The sequence below is a fragment of the Cnephaeus nilssonii genome (assembly GCF_951640355.1).
Source record: "Cnephaeus nilssonii genome assembly, chromosome: 22".
NCBI classification, from domain to species: Eukaryota; Metazoa; Chordata; class Mammalia; order Chiroptera; family Vespertilionidae; genus Cnephaeus; species Cnephaeus nilssonii.
Genome location: NC_137093.1, coordinates 27,736,248 through 27,752,995, shown reverse-complemented (window position 1 = coordinate 27,752,995; position 16,748 = coordinate 27,736,248). Strand labels below are relative to the sequence as shown.

The 16,748-nt window shown below is 66.8% G+C and overlaps 1 protein-coding gene across 2 annotated transcripts; it reads left to right on the top strand.

The window, feature by feature from the left end:
* The first annotated feature begins 1,760 nt into the window (after positions 1-1,760).
* SUSD2 (sushi domain containing 2) lies at positions 1,761-9,556 on the top strand. Of its 2 annotated transcripts, none has more exons than XM_079763099.1 (16): positions 1,761-1,909; positions 2,054-2,139; positions 3,423-3,630; positions 3,810-3,961; positions 4,361-4,528; positions 4,896-5,070; positions 5,191-5,392; positions 5,651-5,736; positions 5,813-6,081; positions 6,152-6,295; positions 6,389-6,547; positions 6,999-7,247; positions 7,364-7,630; positions 7,731-7,907; positions 8,405-8,507; positions 8,614-9,556. In XM_079763099.1, exons 2-16 carry the CDS (start codon positions 2,064-2,066, stop codon positions 8,636-8,638), a joined length of 2,460 nt encoding a protein of 819 aa, XP_079619225.1. In that variant the 5' UTR covers positions 1,761-1,909; positions 2,054-2,063; the 3' UTR covers positions 8,639-9,556. The 2 variants fall into 2 exon arrangements, with proteins under 2 accessions (XP_079619225.1, XP_079619224.1); XM_079763098.1 differs by having other exon boundaries at positions 1,762-1,909; positions 2,017-2,139.
* Positions 9,557-16,748: the final 7,192 nt, after the last annotated feature.

Sequence of the window (16,748 nt, the reverse complement as noted above, 5' to 3'; positions counted from 1 at the left end):
GCGCTCTGTGAGTTTTCTTGGCCTTTTTTTTCATGTTAATCCTCACCTAAGGATATTTTTTTCCAGTGACTTTCAGAGAGAGTGGGAAGGAGAGAGCGAGAGAGAGTGAGAAACATCGATGTGAGAGAGCCACATCGTAGGCTGCCTCCCCGACCAGCCCTGACCGGGGCCGGGATCGAACGGTTAGCGGGCCGGCGCTCTAACCACTGAGCCCACCGGTCAGTGCTGTTCTGAGAGTTTGCCAAAGGCTGGGAGTGTCGGGGCTGAGGAACAGAAGAGGTCTCGGCGTTCTAGCTGTGCGCCTTCCCGGCCCCGGTCTCTGCCGACCGGTCAGCACCAGGGCGGGGTCACCGGTCATTGCCACGGGTCCTGGTTTGGCTGCTTTTCTGGGCCCGGAGCTGAACTAACCTAGATGTGATCTGTCGGGAGGGAAGGTCATGGCCGGGAGGAAAGGTCATGGCCGTCTGTCTACGCCGCATGAGCAGCGATATGAAAGGTCAGGGGGTCTCTCTCTGCCTCCGTCCCCCCATCCCACTTGCCAAGGAATTTTCCCAGCTTCTTCTGAACCTGCCTCACGCCCACAGGAGGTGCCCAGGCCCCCAGCAGCCCAGCTGGCCGTGTGTTCCCACCCCCCCCCACCCCCCCAGACTGGCTTCCCGGGTGCCTGCAGGTGCCACCTCTCTGGCGCAACTCCGGCTCGCCCGCCCGCCTCTCGGGAGGGGCGGTGCCCGGGGACCAGGCTGTCGGACCTGGAGGCGGAGCCCGGTCGCAGCCCAGGGTCTAAGCTCCGGCCCCCCGGCCAGCTCCTGGCGAGGAACCCAGTGGACTTCCCGCAACTCGACGGCACCCTTTAGTTTAAACAGTTTTCATAAATGTCACTCCGAAATTCTAAACAGAGAACGTGAGCACAGCAATGTTTTTAAAGGAACCAGTTTTACCTGCAGCTGCGATTCCTTGCTCAACACCAAGGAGCACATTAGGGCCAAGGACTGACCCACTGGGGACAAACAGAATAAAGTAAAATAAAAACCTCGTTAAAGTGTGAATGGCAGCTGTACGGCTCTTAAGACTTCTAGATCCTAATCACGGTTAGTGATTAAACTTGGAATCCCCTATCAAAAAGGCATCTGATTTTAATAGGATTAAGACAAACTACTCCTGATCTGTTAGGGACACCCTTACCTTGTCCTCCCCTCTGACAGAGGTGGGAGGCGGAGAAGATGGCTGGGGGGGGGGGGGAGACCATCAGTCTGACACCCAGCCCTGGGGACAGGGCCTGAGTGGATTCCAGAGCTGCCTGCCCCTCCCAGGGCCCACCCTCGCGCTGGGCCTCAGTCTCCTCACCTACACCGCCCGGAGGGAGGGAGGGAGGGCGACGAGGAGGTTATGCAAACTCCGGGAGTGACAGGGCCTCGAGGTGGGGCTGGCGGCTTCTCTCCAGAACCCCGGGCTCTGGTCCTAGCTCCCCACCCGGGCCCCTCCCTCCCCAATCACCACCTCCCTCGGGATCGCAGCCAGCGAAACTGGAGGGAACCTGACAACTCCCACCCACCCACCCACCCACCCACCCACCCCACCCCACCCCACACCCGGGGCCCTCCTTCAGGGCCCAGGCACCTCCCTGCAGGAGTGGAATCCCGAGATCCCAAGGGCAACCCCGCCTGACCCCCTCCCCCCTTCCCCAAAGCTCGGGCCCTTCCGGAAGCCTCCCCGGCCACTCAGCAGGCGCCGGGGTTGGGATCCAGCGGTCAGAGCCCCAGCCTCTGGACATCCGGCTCCTCTGGCACCAGAGGTCCGGCCGCCGCCAGGACCGGCCCCACCCCCGAGTCCCAGGCCGGCGGGAAGGCGCTAACGGCGGACGGGGCCCTGCGGGCGCGCACGGGCACCTGTGGACTTTGAGAGGCACCCAGTGAGGGTCGGCGGGGCTGGGCGGGGCGGGCGGGGCCTTGGTGCAGGGCGGGGCGGGCGGGGCGGGCGGGGAGGCGGGGCGGGCTCTGGAACTCCGCCGGCCCGCAGCCTCCAGCCGCCCGCACTGCTGCACCGCCCGCTGCAGACACCGCACCATGAGGCCGCTGCTGCTGCCCTGGGTCCTCCTGCTGCTCGCGGCGGCCTCCGGCCCCGGCCCCGGGCCCGTGGCAGGTAGGTCCCCCCCGCCCCCCGTCTTCCCGTCCCCCGTCTGTCCGTCCGTCCGTGGCAGACGGTCCCAGAGCAGATGCCCCTGCGGGCTCAGCCTCTCACCATCTGTCAGGCTAGCTGTGGGCAGGACTGGGGGCCGTGGGAAGAAATTGGGGGTTCCAGGGTCAAGGGGCCGCCCAGCAGGGAGGGTGCCCACCCTTTACCTGCGAGGAGCCGGGAGGCATCGCTGCCCGGGCGGGGAGTCGCTAGGCAGGTGGCAGGCTCGGAAGAGCCCGTGGCCTGAACCCCAGCCCTGATGGGGGGGTGGTGCTTGACCCTGGAGGAGTCCCCTTTAGTCCCACTCCTCCACCACCTTCCTGGCCAGAGGCAGGATGTGGGTCCTTGTCAGGGTGGAGCCCGACCCCCCAAAAAAGCGGAAGAACCACACTTCAGAGCCAGGACCCTGTCCCCCGCTCCCCGCCTGCCCCTGCCCTCTGGGCAAGGCTAGAGGTCATGGGCCTCCAGACCTGGGCGGGCCGTCCCTGTCTCCCGGCAGAGAAGAGCCACCACCCTCCTGCCACCTACCTCCCCGGCATCACTCATCACTCAGCCCCGCCTCGGGAGCCGTCAGATCATCCTCAGTCAATAAATATTTATTGGCCTCTGGGTGGAGGGGGCCACCGGGAGGCTCAGCCCAGGCCTGGCCTTGGACGGTCCCCTTGAGGGGGTGACCCCAGCCTCAGCACCCCCACCAAGTCACGCAGACAGGTCCCTGGGGCCACTGAGGGTGGCTGAGGGCGCCTCCTGCACGCCCCCTACTGGGGATGGAGTCTGCAACCCGGGCCTGCACCCTGACAGAATCGAACCCGGGACCCTTCCGCCTGCAGGCCGAGGCTCTATCCCCCGTTCCTTCTGTCCCCGGTCTGTTCGTCTGTCTGTGGCAGCCAGTCCCGGAGCAGGTGCCAAACCTGCTGGGGCTGGGGCTCCTTCTGATGTCAGAGCTGTACCTCTGGAGGCATTCGCCCTTCCTCCCTCCTTCTAGCCCTTCCTCCCCTCGTTCTAGCCCTTCCTCCCCTCGTTCTAGCCCTTCCTCCCCTCGTTCTAGCCGTCTCTCGGGGAACGGCTGGGTGACCTGCCTGAGAGTCCCCCGGCCACAGGCCCTGTGGGCGTCCGCTGTCCACGCACAGCCCCGGCCGCCGTCTGCCGGGCGCGCTCCTCTCTGATGGGCTCCTGAAAACACGGGCCCTACAGGAATGGGGGGCGGGGGCGCCCCGCCGGGGATAGCGGCTCAGGGCTCTCCTCTCCAGGGGCCCAGGGGACCTGCTCCAGCCGCTGTGGGGAGCGGGGCGGCCTGTGTTCCTGCCACCCCACCTGCGCCGGCCTGGGCGACTGCTGCCCCGACGTGCGGGACTTCTGCCTGGAGATCCAGCCCTACTCGGGCTCCATGATGGGCGGCAAGGACTTCCTGGTGCAGCACCTCAAGTGGCCCAGCCCCTCCGACCCCGTGATCTGCAGGTGGGAGCGCGAGGGGCCGCCGCGCATGCCTGGGCCTAGCCCCCTCCCCCGCCCCCCACGTACTGGGTGGAGCCCTGAGAACCCAGGTCGGGGGCCGCTGGCTGCCTGGCTCCCCCGGGGGGCTCAGGGGCCGCCGCCCACCCTGGCCCGGCCTCTCCCGCCCCCTCTGCCCGCCACAGGTTTAAGGAGAGCGTGCAGACCCTCGGCCACGTGGACTCCTCGGGCCGCGTGCACTGTGTGTCGCCTCTGCTCTACGAGACGGGCCGCATCCCCTTCACCGTCTCCATGGACAACGGCCGCTCCTTCCCGCGATCCGGCACCTGGCTGGCGAGTGAGCGCCCCTTGCGGGTCCAGGCCGCGCCCCGCGGGGACTTTCCCGGCGCTAATCTGTGTGCCCGGCCCTGCCACTCAGGCCCGGCCAGTCCCTTCAGAGCCCCGCCCGCCCGACAGGACAAGGGGTTCGGGTTCCCAGAGCTCCCCGCCCCCTGGCATCCAGACAGGTGTCTCCGCCCAGGGGCTGGGCCAGGCCCGGGGAGGGCCCGCTCTCCCAGCCTCTGTCCTTTCCTCCCTCCGTGAGGGGCCGGGGGTCCCTGAGGCCCTATGGGGACTGACCTACTCTGTTCCTGGGAGCCCCCCCCCCCGCCCCACCGCAGCCCTTAGAGCCCCGGGGCCTCCTGCCCTGGACCCCCCGGGCCCCAGGCCCCCCCTCACCTCCCCTCCCTCCGCCCAGTGCACCCCAGCAAAGTGTCGGATTCGGAGAAGAGCCAGCTGGTGAACGAGACCCTCTGGCAGTACTACGGCACCCCCGGCTCCGGGGGCAACCTCTCGGTCACCTGGGACGCCGGGGCCCTGCCCAGCAGCGCCGTCAGCATCGAGCTGTGGGGCTACGAGGAGACAGGTGAGCCCCCTGCCGGCTGCCGCGGGAGGAGGGAAAGGGAATCCGGCGGGGAGTCCCCGAGGGGGGAAGCCCAGCAGGGACCGCAGTGAGGATCGTGCGGGCCCGGAAGGGGACTGGCAGGGGCGTGAGGGTGGAGAGCACAGTGGGGGGCGGGGGATGCCTGGTCTCCCGGCCACAGAAAGGCTGCTGCCCGCTCCGCTCTGAGGCCTGGGTCTGGCCCGGAGCAGGGACAGTGGCCCTGAGAGCAGGGGCAGCAGGGGGTTGTGGGAGCAGCGGGTGGGTCGCCCACGCCTCCTCGCCCCGGGGGTCCTCGGACGGGGGGTCCTCGGACGGGGGGCAGGGCTGAGACGGGGCCTCTCTCCCGCAGGGAAGCCATACTCAGGGGAGTGGATGGCAAAATGGTCCTACCTGTACTCTGTGACCACCAACATCCCCAACTCCGGCTCCTTCACCTTCGTGCCCAAGCCCGCGCCCCAGAACTACCAGAGGTGGCAGCTGGGAGCGCTGAGGATCGTCAGCAGCAAGCACCACGGGGGCGCCCAGTAAGGACGCGGAGGTGGGAGGGCCGCTGCCTGCTGCCCGCTGCCTGCTGCCCGCCGCCCGCACCTCACCTGGCGGGGGCCGGCGGCCGGGAGGCAGCCCTCACGGTGTGCGTCTCGCAGGGACGTGCAGGCGCTCTGGAGCAACGAGCACGCCCTGGCCTGGCACCTGGGCCAGGACTTCCGGGCCGACCCCGTGACCTGGGCCCGCGGGCAGTGCCAGGCCTGGGAGGAGCTGGAGGACCAGCTGCCCAACTTCCTGGAGGAGCTGCCCGACTGCCCCTGCACCCTGGCCCAGGCCCGGGCCGACTCTGGCCGCTTCCACGTGAGTCCGTGTCCCCTCCCCCCCACCGTCCCCCGGGCCGACTCCGGCCACTTCCACGTGAGTCCGTGTCCCCCCCACCCCCCGGGCTGGGGCCCAGGAGCCAGCGAGGGTGCACGTGGGGCCAGGACCACACAGGGTGGGCAGACGGAGGCCCCTGGAGGTGGGGCCGGGGTCCGAGGGCCCTGGTGGGAGCCGAGATGGGAGATGGGCGCGGCAGAGCCTGAGGCCGGGCAGCTGACGGCCGCCGCCGCCCCGCAGACGGACTACGGCTGTGACGTGGAGCGGGGCAGCGTGTGCACCTACCACCCGGGCGCCGTGCACTGCGTGCGCTCCGTGCAGGCCAGGTGAGCCGCGTGGGGGGACGGGGCGGGGCCTGGGGGGACGGGGTGCCCGCTGCCGGCTGACCTGCCCGGCCCCCAGCCCCCGGTACGCCGCCGGCCAGCAGTGCTGCTACACCAAGGAGGGCACGCAGATCCTGACGGCCGACAGCACCAGCGGCAGCACCCCGGATCGCGGCCACGACTGGGGCTCGCCGCCCTTCCGCGCCCCGCCCCGCGTGCCCGGCCTCTCCCACTGGCTCTACGACGTCCTCAGCTTCTACCACTGCTGCCTCTGGGCGCCCGACTGCCCCCGCTACATGCGCCGCCGGCCCTCCAGCGACTGCACCAGCTACCGGCCCCCTCGCCTCGGTGGGTGCAGGCGGGGCGGGGCCCGGGGGGGGGCTGGCCGGGCGGCCCGCTAACCCTCCACTCTCCACAGCCTCTGCTTTCGGGGACCCGCACTTCGTCACCTTCGATGGCGCCAATTTCACCTTCAACGGGCGCGGCGAGTACGTGCTGCTGGAGTCGGCGCTGACCCGCCTGAGTGTGCAGGCGCGCGCCGAGCCCCGGACGGCGCCCGGGGGTGAGGCGGGGCCCGGGGGCCGGGGCGGCTCAGGGTCACCGGCTGGGGAGCTGCCACTGAGGGGCCCGTTCTGCACCCCCCCCCGTCCTCCAGGCGTGCAGGCGCGAGGCACCGGGCTGACGGCTGTGGCCGTCCAGGAGGACAACTCGGACGTGGTGGAGGTGCGGCTGGTGGGCGGGGCGGCGCCGCTGCAGGTGCTGCTGAACCAGGAGGTGCTCAGCTTCGCCGAGCAGAACTGGATGGACCTGAAGGGTGAGTGGGCGGCCAGGCAGGTCCCCGTCCCGCCACCGGCTCTTCCACCCGGGCCTCCCCCCTCTCCCGGCCTCCCCCCCTCCCGGCCTCCCCCCTTTCCCGGCCTCCCCACCTCTCCCGGGCCTCCCCCCTCTCCCGGCCTCCCCCCTCTCCCGGCCTCCCCACCTCTCCCGGCCTCCCAGTCAGGGATGGAGGGCCAACAGGCAGCCCCACGCGTGGCCTTGGCATGGGGAGGGGGGGGTATCTCTCCAGGGCCTGGGCACCTCCCATCAGCAGGGGCTGGGGGTCCCGGCACGGGTGTGGGCCTGGAGTGGTGGAGTCCCAGTAGCCGGGCTGGTCCTGGGGCGCCCTGTCCTTCCCCCGAAGCCCAAGGGTGCAGGCCCACCCATCCTGGGGCGGCGGGGTCCCAGGCCCACAGGAGGCGGCCCTGACCCCACGCCGCCCGTGCCAGGCATGTTCCTGTCGGTGGCCGCCGGGGACAGCGTGTCCATCATGCTCTCGTCGGGGGCGGGCGTGGAGGTCAGCGTCCAGGGCCCCTTCCTGAGCGTGGCCGTCCTGCTGCCCGAGAAGTTCCTCACCCACACGCACGGCCTCCTGGGGACCCTCAATGACAACCCCGCCGACGACTTCACGCTGCGCAGTGGCCAGGTCCTGCCCCCCACGGCGAGCTCCCGGGAGCTGCACCGGTTTGGGGCTGACTGTGAGTGACGGGGCCCACGCTGGGGTCAGTGCAGGGAGGGGGGACCCCAGGCCCACACCCCCAGCCAGGAGACCCCAGGCCCCCACCCCCAGCCCCGCCTGCCTCTGTCTCCCCAGGGGCCGTGAGGAACGCCTCCTCCCTGCTCACCTATGACTCTCGGCTCCTGGTCAACAACTTCCTGTACGGGCCCAAGCACGACCCCACCTTCCAGCCCCTCTTCCCCGAGGAGACGCCCCTCAGCCCCAGCCAGGCCGCCGCCGAGCTGTGCGGAGACGACCACTTCTGCATCTTCGACGTGGCGGCCACCGGCAGCCTGAGCGTGGGCAATGCCACCCGGGCGGCCCACCAGCTGCACCAACGGCATGCGCAGAGCCTGCAGCCTGGTGAGGGGGGCAGGGCGCCGGGGGCGGGGCAGGCGCCCGGCACCGGGACAGGGCCTCCCAGCGGCTCACGGTTGTCCTCCGCACCCTGTGTCCGCCCCAGTGGTGTCCTGCGGCTGGCTGGCCCCGCCCGCCAATGGGCGGAAGGATGGCACCCGCTACCTGGTGGGCTCCACTGTCTTCTTCCACTGCGACAACGGCTACAGCCTGGACGGGGCAGAGGTCAGCCACTGCCAGGCCGACGGCACCTGGTCTAGGCCCAGCCCGACCTGCCAGCCAGGTGAGGATGCCCGCCCCCTGGTCCTAAGACCCCTGCTGCCCCGCCCGGTCCGGCCCCGCCCACACACTGGCCCCGCCCGGCCCCGCCCACAAACCGGCCCCGCCTCGCCCGGCCTGACCCGGCCCCGCCCACATGCTTACCCCGCCCCGCCTAACCTGGCCCCGCCCCGCCTGGCCCGGCCCCGCCCACACGCTTGCCCCGCCTGGCCTGGTCCCGCCCACACACTTGCCCCGCCCCACCTGGCCCGGCCCCGCCCACACGCTTGCCCCGCCCCGCCTAACCTGGCCCCGCCCACACGCTTACCCCGCCCCGCCTAACCTGGCCCCGCCCACACGCTTACCCCGCCCCGCCTAACCTGGCCCCGCCCACACGCTTGCCTCTCCTGGCCTGGTCCCGCCCACATACTTGCCCCGCCCCACCTGGCCTGGCCCCGCCCACACACTGGCCCCGCCCACGTGCTTTGCCCCAGCGCCCTTGACCTCCCGCCCCCTCCCCAGGCCGGAGCCACGCCGTGCTGCTGAGCATCATCTTCGGAGGCCTGGCCACGGTGGCTGTGGTCACGCTGATCTACGTGCTGCTGCGACGCAGGAAGAGCCACACGTGAGACCCCGCCCCCACGGTCCGGCCCCCCCTCGGCTCCCTGGCCCCTGGGCCCCCGGCGCTGGTGGGATCGCGGAGCCTGCTCCAGCCCTCCTCTCTGTTGCAGGACCGCCTGGACTTCGAGGCCCTGAGAGGGGCACTCTGCACCCGGCCAGGCCACTTGGGGCCGAAGACCAGCCTCCCCGGAGCAAGGCCCCAACTCCCGAGCGCGCCAAAGCCTGGCACCTGGGCCCAGATGCCTGACAACCGTGGACCCGAGGCCGGGGCCCTGCTCTGCCACCTCGGGCCGGGACCGGCCTCTGTGCACTCCCGAGCCCCCGTTTCCCCAGACCCCAGGCCCCATGCCCCTGAGCTCCAACAGCTGCCTCCCTGCCCTAGCCCTCCAGTGCCTGGTACTCAACTGTCAATACCTCATCCCGGCGCCCGATGCCCACGCCCCGCTGCCTGATATACGGACACCTGGTGCCCAACACTCAGCTGCCTTGATCCTCAGCCCCTGGGCCCAGCCACGACGGCAGATGGGCCCAGGCCAGGGCATGGAGAGGTCGCAGGACCCCAAGCGAAAAGTCGCCCTCTGAGCGCCAGGCTTGTAACCGACTCCCTGAAATGTCACGGAACAGCCCACCTGCCTGTCCGGGAGAAAACAAGCCCGTGCCGCCCCTCCCTGGTGTCCTGTGTTTGTGCTGTGCTTTGGTTCCAGAGAGTCCCACATGCCCCTCGGGGTCCAGAGCGACCTGGGTCAGGTCCCCCCTTGGCCTCCGTCTCTCCGTCTGAGAAGTGGGCTGAGACAGGGACCCCTGGTGGCGTGGGGAGGAAGGGCGTGGTGGCTGGGATGCCACCCCGGGTGGCCAGGAGATCCCACCACCTGCCCCCTCACCTGCAAAAAGCTGGCCCTGGGCCCCCCACCCGTTCCCGCAGTGCCCCGAAGCTGGTGGCATGCCCAACGTCCTCTCACCGGGTCCGTGTTCTGGGTCCCCAGACACTCCACCCAGGGGAGTCCAGACGCTGAACACGGATCACAGGCTCATGCCACTGCTGCCCACTTGAGCCCCGGCCCCTCTTCCAGGGCCAGGTGGCTGGCATGGGAACACAGGCGAGGAGCCCCAAGTCCCCTTTGGTAATGGGTCATGGAGGGCCTGACAGGGTAGGAGTTGTGTGTCAGAAAGCACTGAGGAGGGTGGGGGTGGAGGCTGGTGCCCGCTGCGCCAGGCAGGCATCTCCGTCTGAGGGGCGGGGCCAAGGGGATAGTGTGCCTACAGGATGAAGAGCCTTGGGAGGGCCTTAGCCGGTGTTGCTCAGTGGATAGAGCATCGGCCTGCAGACTGAATGGGTCCTGGGTTCGAATCCAGTCAAGGGCATATACCTCTGTTGGAGGCTCGTCCCCAGCCTGGGCCTGGGCCTGGGCCTGGGCCTGGGTGAGGATATGCAGGAGGCAAGCATCGATGTGTTTCTCTCCCCCACTCTCTAAAAACCAATGGGGTGGGGGCGGGTCGCACCTTGGAGGGGAGAGTTGAGTGAAGCCCTCCTCACTGCGGCCTGCAGCACCAAGAGTGGCCACGTGGGGGCAGCAGAAGGTAAGAACTGCCAGCCCAGGTGGAGGCTGCGCCAGGACCCAGAACATGGGGAGGGAGGGCAGCGAGCCTCCACCTGCAGCCAGGCCCCCAGCTTGCGCTCACAGCCTCACCCCGTGCACCTCAGCTGGGAGGGCTTGGAGCCGTCCCCAAGTCTCAGGAGCTCGAGGCTGCACCAGTCACCCCAGGTCATCCAGCTGGCACTGACTGCCAGGTTGCAGCCCAGACCTGGCCCCCCTCCCCAGAGCGCCCACTTTGGGCAGAGGTAGGGGGCTGGGTGGCAGGGACAGGTCTAGTCTGCGGGGTTTCTGGAAGTGGGCAAGTACACACAATGCGGGGGATTTGGGGGACTCCCAGGGACGGGGCCCAGAAGAGGAAAGGAGGGCCAGAAGGTTGGTGCCTCCTGCCCTTCCAGCCCCCCCACCCCACCCCACCCCCACCCGCCGCTTCTCCACCTCTGGCTTCCAGCTCAGGACGGGCTGAGCGACCCCTTGGCTTGGCTGCGGGGCGGGTCCTTCCCTCTGCACCTGGGGTGGGGCAGGCCGGCCTCCCGCCTCGGCTGAGAGCATGGGCTGCTGGGGCCGGGCTGGGCCGGGGTCTCAGGTCTCACTGCGTCCCACACTCTCCTGGCCCCGAAGACAAGAAGCAGAGACGGGCCTTGGCCAGGGCCCAGCCGGGCGCTTGTCTGTGGGTGAGAGGTCAGGTTGGTGGTCCAGGCAGTCGGACACGTGGGAGCAGACAGGCACCTGAGGGGCTTGGGGGTCTCACAGCTCCCACAACAAGCCTCAGGCCCCGTGGGATCCTCAGCCACCACGTGAGGGGCCTCCAGGTGGACGAGCAGGAAGGTTGGGGCGGAGGGAGAGGAGGGGCCTGGCGTTGAGGCTGCACCCCCCCAACCCATAAAGCTTGGCTCCCCTGAGCATCCAGCCCCGCCCCCACCCCTCCCCAGCAGGAGGAGGGGTGCGCTGTCTGCCCCCCCCCCCCCGCACCAGGCATCCTCTGCCAGGGGCAGACCAGGCTGGGAAGCCCCAACACCTGGCAGGGTTTTCCCGGGGGCCCCAGGGGGCAGGGGTTCCGTCTGGGTCTGTGTGAGGGCGGGAGTTCCCGGAGCCCGGCATGGACTCCCTCCCTGGCGATATCAAAGGCGGGGACCCCCACCTCAGGGAAATGGAACCCCCAAGAATCAAGACATCCAACCCCAGTGGTCGCATCACATACAAGAATCAATCAATCAATCAATGCGTCAATACGTGAAACCGCTGCCCGGCCGGCGTGGCGAGGCGGTTGAGCGTCGACCTGTGAACCAGGAGGTCAGGGTTCGATTCCCGGTCAGGGCACAGGCCCGTGCTGTGGGCTCGATCCCCAGTGTGGGGCGTGCAGGAGGCAGCCGGTCCGTGATTCTCTCTCACCATGGATGTTTCTCTCCCTGCCCCCATTTCCTCTCTGAAACCAATAAAAACATATTTAAAATAATATTATTTTTTAAATAGATGACTAGATAGAGAAGATGCGGCTCATATATACAATGGAATATTGTTCCCTCATCTGTGAGAAAGCAGGAAATCGGGCCACCTGCAAAAACATGCCTGGGCTTGAGGGCGTTATGCTAAGTCAGGGCAGCCACAGAGGAAAACAAACACTGTGACCTCATGTACACGTGGGATCTCAGAGCCAGACTCCCATTCTCGGCTCGGAATTCCCAATCTGCCGAACCCCAGAACCAAGCACCGGCCAGCATCGCTGCTAACAACGCGGGTAATGCAATCCCACCGGCTGCGGGGCTGGTGGTGGGGGCAGCTCTCTAGCCCCTCCTCTGTGCATTGGGGTTACCGCCCCAGGCAAGCCGCCTTCCCCTGAGAGAGTGTATTTTGAGGGAAAGTTGGGAAATTTTATCAAATGTTTTTCTGCGTGGACGGAGATGCTCAACCATTTTTTTCCCGTCGGCGGGATAACGTGGTGAATCGCGTTGCTTGCTTTTCCCAGGTGCGCCCCGTCTGGCATTCAGAGAGGACACCCACGGTGGTGGAGCTAACCCCTCTCGGGCATTTGCTGTGCTTCTACTGTGCGGAGTTTTGCGCCCTGTGCAGGAGTGAAGTCAACCTCTCCTGTTCCTACATGAAATGTCTTTGTTGGGCCCGGCCCTGGTGGCTCCGTGGCTGAGCGTCGACCTAGGAACCAGGAGGTCAGGGTTCGAGTCCTTGGTCAGCGCACAGGCCCGGGTTGTGGGCTCCATCCCCAGTGGGGGGTGGGGAGGGGTGGGGAGGGGTGGGGGGGGGCGTGCAGGAGGCAGCCGAGCCATGACTCTCTCTCCCCATGGATGTTTCTCTCCCTTCCTCTCCAAAATCAATAAAAACGTATATTTTTAAAATGGTTCTTTGTTGGGGTTTCTTCCCAAGATGATGCTGGTCTCAGTAGAAGCGCTGGGCAGCGTTCCCGCTCCTCCCTCCGCGGGAGTCTGTCTGAGGCCGCTGTCCTCGGACAGCGAGGGCTTGGAAGGCGGGAGGACGCCGCGGGCCGGAGCTATTTCCTCCGTCTCCTGGGCTCGCTGCGGTTTTCATTGGAAAGGCGGGTTTGTGAGGGCGGGTGGTGGAGCGACTTTCTTCTGTCGAGACAGCCATTTGTAGCTTTCTGTGGGCTCATGAGCCCAGCCCCGTCCACCTTTCTAATGCATTCCTGATCTTTGATATTAAATATTTAAGAATTAAATATTTAAGAATTAAATATTTAAGAATTAAATATTTAAGGATCTCCGCCCCCGCCCGCCCAAGAGCACACCCGATGGAATATGCTTTGTGATTATTATTATTTCAGAGAGGAAGGGGGAGAGAGAGAGAGAGAAACATCAATGATGAGATCGACCGCCTCCTGCACGCCCCACACTGGGGACCGAGCCCACAGCGCGGGCCTGTGCCCTGACCGGGAATCGAACCCCTGACCTCCCGGTTCACAGGTCGGCGCTCAACCCCTGAGCCCCGCTGGCGGGACTGGAATATTCTTTCCAAAGGAACGCACTTTCCTTTCCTCCCTGAGAGAGCATCCAGGCCTCAGCTGTGTCTCCGCTCCAGGCCCAGAGAAACAGCAGAACCAGCCGCGGCTGAGGCCAGGGCCAGCTGCAGTGAGTGTGACCCCCACCCCCACCCCCACCCCGGCACCCGCCAATCCATCAGGCGAGATCCGACCCCGAAGGACACACCTGGGGAGCTGCTGAATGTCCCATTGGATCCTCCCCTAAAATCTCCCCTAAAGCCCTTAGGACGGAGGACCCAGCCCCTCCCCCACCAGGCCCCTCACCATCGCCTTCCTCCCTCCCAAGCTCCAAGGTCCTTCTTTTACCTCCATCACTTGTTTCCTAAGCCCATTTCTGCTAGGAATTCCTTCTTCCAATACATGTTCTGAGATTTACCCAATAAATGTTCTCTTACAGCCCGGCCGGCGTGGCTCAGGGGTTGAGCGTTGACCTAGGAGCCAGGAGGTCACAGTTCGATTCCCGGTCAGGGCACAGGCCCGGGTTGCGGGCTCCATCCCCAGTGGGGGGTGTGCAGGAGTCAGCCGATCCGTGATTCTCTCTCATCATCGGTGTTTCTATCTCTCTCCCTTTCCCTTCGTCTATGAAATCAGTAAAAATATTCAAAAATAAATTTTAAAAAGCTCTCTTGCCATGTGGGTCTCGCTCTGAATTCTTTCCTCGCCAGAACCCAAGGCCGGAGCTCCCTGAGCCCAGGTTGGGCCTGACCCCACGGGTCAGACACCGGGTCTGGTCCGGTCCCGCCGCCCACAGCCGTGCGCCATGCAATCTCCAGGCCCCGCCCATCCTTGACGTCACCCTCGCACGTCCTCCTTCCCAAAGGGGCATCTTTGGGACTGTGCCCCCCTCTGTCCCAGGAGCAGCCGGCCCTCACTCTGGGCGAGCGCCCTCCGGCCTGTGCCCCAGGAAGCCTCTCCCCTGAGAACTGACACAGCAGCCCCGGCCCCGGGCAGCTCAGGGCTGTGTTACAGAAAGGGGGCCGCCCGCCTGCAGGGTGTGGGTTCCTGGCTCCGTGCAGGAAAGATTTCACAAGCGAGGCCAGGTGACGCTGAGGGACCGTTTATTACCCCCGGGGCCAGTGACACCGGGGAGGGCTGAGCGTAGAAGCCAGGGGAGCGCCCAGGTGGGTGGCCCTCGCCCTGGGAGCCGGAGAAGAGGGGGCCTCGGCCTGGCCGGTGTGGCTCAGTGGTTTGGAGTGTTGTCCGGTACCCAGAAAGGTGGACGGTTCCATTCCCAGTCAGGCCACATACCCAGGTTTCAGGTTCCATCCCCGTTGGGAGGCAATCCATCCGTGTCTCTCTCCCTTCCTCTTTCTAAAGTCAACTTTAAAAAAACTTTCCATTAAAAAAAGGGGGGGGGTCAGGATCAAGTTCAGAGGTTAGCCTGGGACGAGGGGCCACTGCCCATCGCTGCCGTTGCCAGCCTATGGGGGCCCTTAGGGTTGGTTAGGGTTAGGGTTAGGGTTAGGGTTAGGAGAGGCGCACCTGTGGGGGGAGGGGGGGAGAGGGGAGGGAACGGCAGGAAGGGGTCTCGGAGGGTCCTCCGTCCTGGTGCTCGATCTCGCTCACAGGCGGGATCTTCGGGGAGGTCCCGGGAGGGTCTCAGCAGAACGGTCCTCTGTTTTCTAGGCGGCTCCTCCAGGTCGCTCTCCTCGGAGTGGCCCGTGTCAGGGCAGGGGGTGGGCAGTCAGCTGGTCCCCCAGTTCTGCTGCCTCTCCGGGTGTGGAGGGCCGAGGGGGAGTCAGGGGGGCCATTGTGCAGGGACACGCTCTGCTCCGTGAGGGGAGCTGGCACAGGGCTGGCTGGGGCGCACGAGCAGGCTCCCGAGAACAGCCTCCTCGCCACGGGGTTGGGGCAGCTCCGAGGGTTGGTCCCATTGACCTCAGCCACCCAGCCCGCCCCACAGGGCTGGCTCCGGGAGAGGCCCGGGCCCATGAGAGCCGGGCCTGGAACCAGTGTTAAACCGAAAGGGCTGCCCGGCTGGTGTGGCTCAGTGGTGAGCATCGACCTAGGAACCGGGAGGTCACAGTTTGATTCCTGGTCAGGGCACAGGCCTGGGTTGCGGGCTCATCCCCAGTGTGGGGCATGCAGGAGGCGACCAATCAATGATTCTCATCATTGATGTTTCTCTCTCTCTCTCTTCCCCTCTGAAATCAATCCTATATAATAAAGAGGCAATATGCAAATTGACCCTCACACCCTCATACAAAGATGGCCGCCCCCATGTGGCCAAAGATGGCTGCCACAAGATGGCCTGCAGGGGAGGGCAGTTGGGGGGGACCAGGCCTACAGGGGAGGGAGGGCAGTTGGGGGGGACCAGGCCTTCAGGGGATGGCAGTTGGGGGCAACCAGGCCAGCAGGGGAGGGCAGTTGGGGCCAACCAGGCCTGTAGGGGAGGGCAGTTGGGGCCAACCAGGTCGGCAGGGGAGGGCAGTTAAGGGCAACCAGGCCAGCAGGGGAGGGCAGTTGGGGGCAACCGGGCCAGCACGGGAGGACAGCTGGGGGCGATCAGGCTGGCAGGGGAGGGTAGTTGGGGGCAATCGGGCCGGCAGGGGAGCAGTTAGGCGTTGATCAGGCTGGCAGGGGAGTGGTTAGGGGCGATAAGGCAGGCAGGCAGGCGACTGGTTGAGAGCCAGCAGTCCTGGATTGTGAGAGGGATGTCTGACTGTCAGTTTAGGCCCACAGGGATCGGGCCTAAACCGGCAGTCGGACATCCCCCGAGGGGCCCCAGATTGGAGAGGGTGCAGGCTGGACTGAGGGACACCCCCCCAAGTGCACGAATTTCGTGCACCGGGCCTCTAGTAAAAAATAAAAAATTTAAAAAAGAGAACAGTCCACAAATATGCACATCCTGGTCCCTGGGGAGCGTGGCCTGCCCGCATCCTGCTCTCTGCCCCGTGGTGCTGACCGCAGCCCCAGCCTGGGAACTCGTTCCCGTTGTGGGGGGCAGCGTGGGTGGTGTTCGGTCTCTGGGCACCGGGAGTGCATCCTGCTTGGCCCAACGCCAGGCGGAGTGGGAGGCCGGGACTCAGTGGGGCCCTGCCAGGGCGAGGGGGACCCCGATGCTCTCAGGAACCACGGGGGGCAGGACCCCCAGGCCTGTCCAGAGAGGCCCCCCAGCCAGGGCGGCCCTGCCAGCAGCTGGCAAAGCCATTCACGGTGGTTGGGGCTTCTGGGTCCAGATCACCGGTTCTCAACTGGGGGCGATGTGGTGGCTGGTTGTTGGGGGGAGGGGCGCTGCTGCATCTAGTGGGTGAGGCCAGGGGTTGTGTCACCCCAAGCGTCAGCGGTGCCAGGGGTGAGAGCGTGGGCTGCCGGGGCCGGGCAGGGGTCTCAGGTCTCACTGCGTCCCTCACTGTCCTGGCCCCGAAGACAAGATGCAGAGACGGGCCTTGGCCAGGGCCCGGGCCGCACCCTGCCTTCCTTTCCCAGGACAGGTGGCCCAGGCGGCCCCACGTCAGAGCTCCAGCAAGTGCGGGGACAGGGATACTGCTTCTGCCCAGGGGTGGCCTGGACGGGCCCAGCTGCCGCTGGGTCTCAGTTTCCCTGTCTGTGCTGGTGCGTTGCAAAGGACTGTGGGAGCCCGTGCGTCTGCTTCCTGAGGGTCCCCTCCCTCCTCGCAACCCTGAATGCTTCAGCCGCCTCC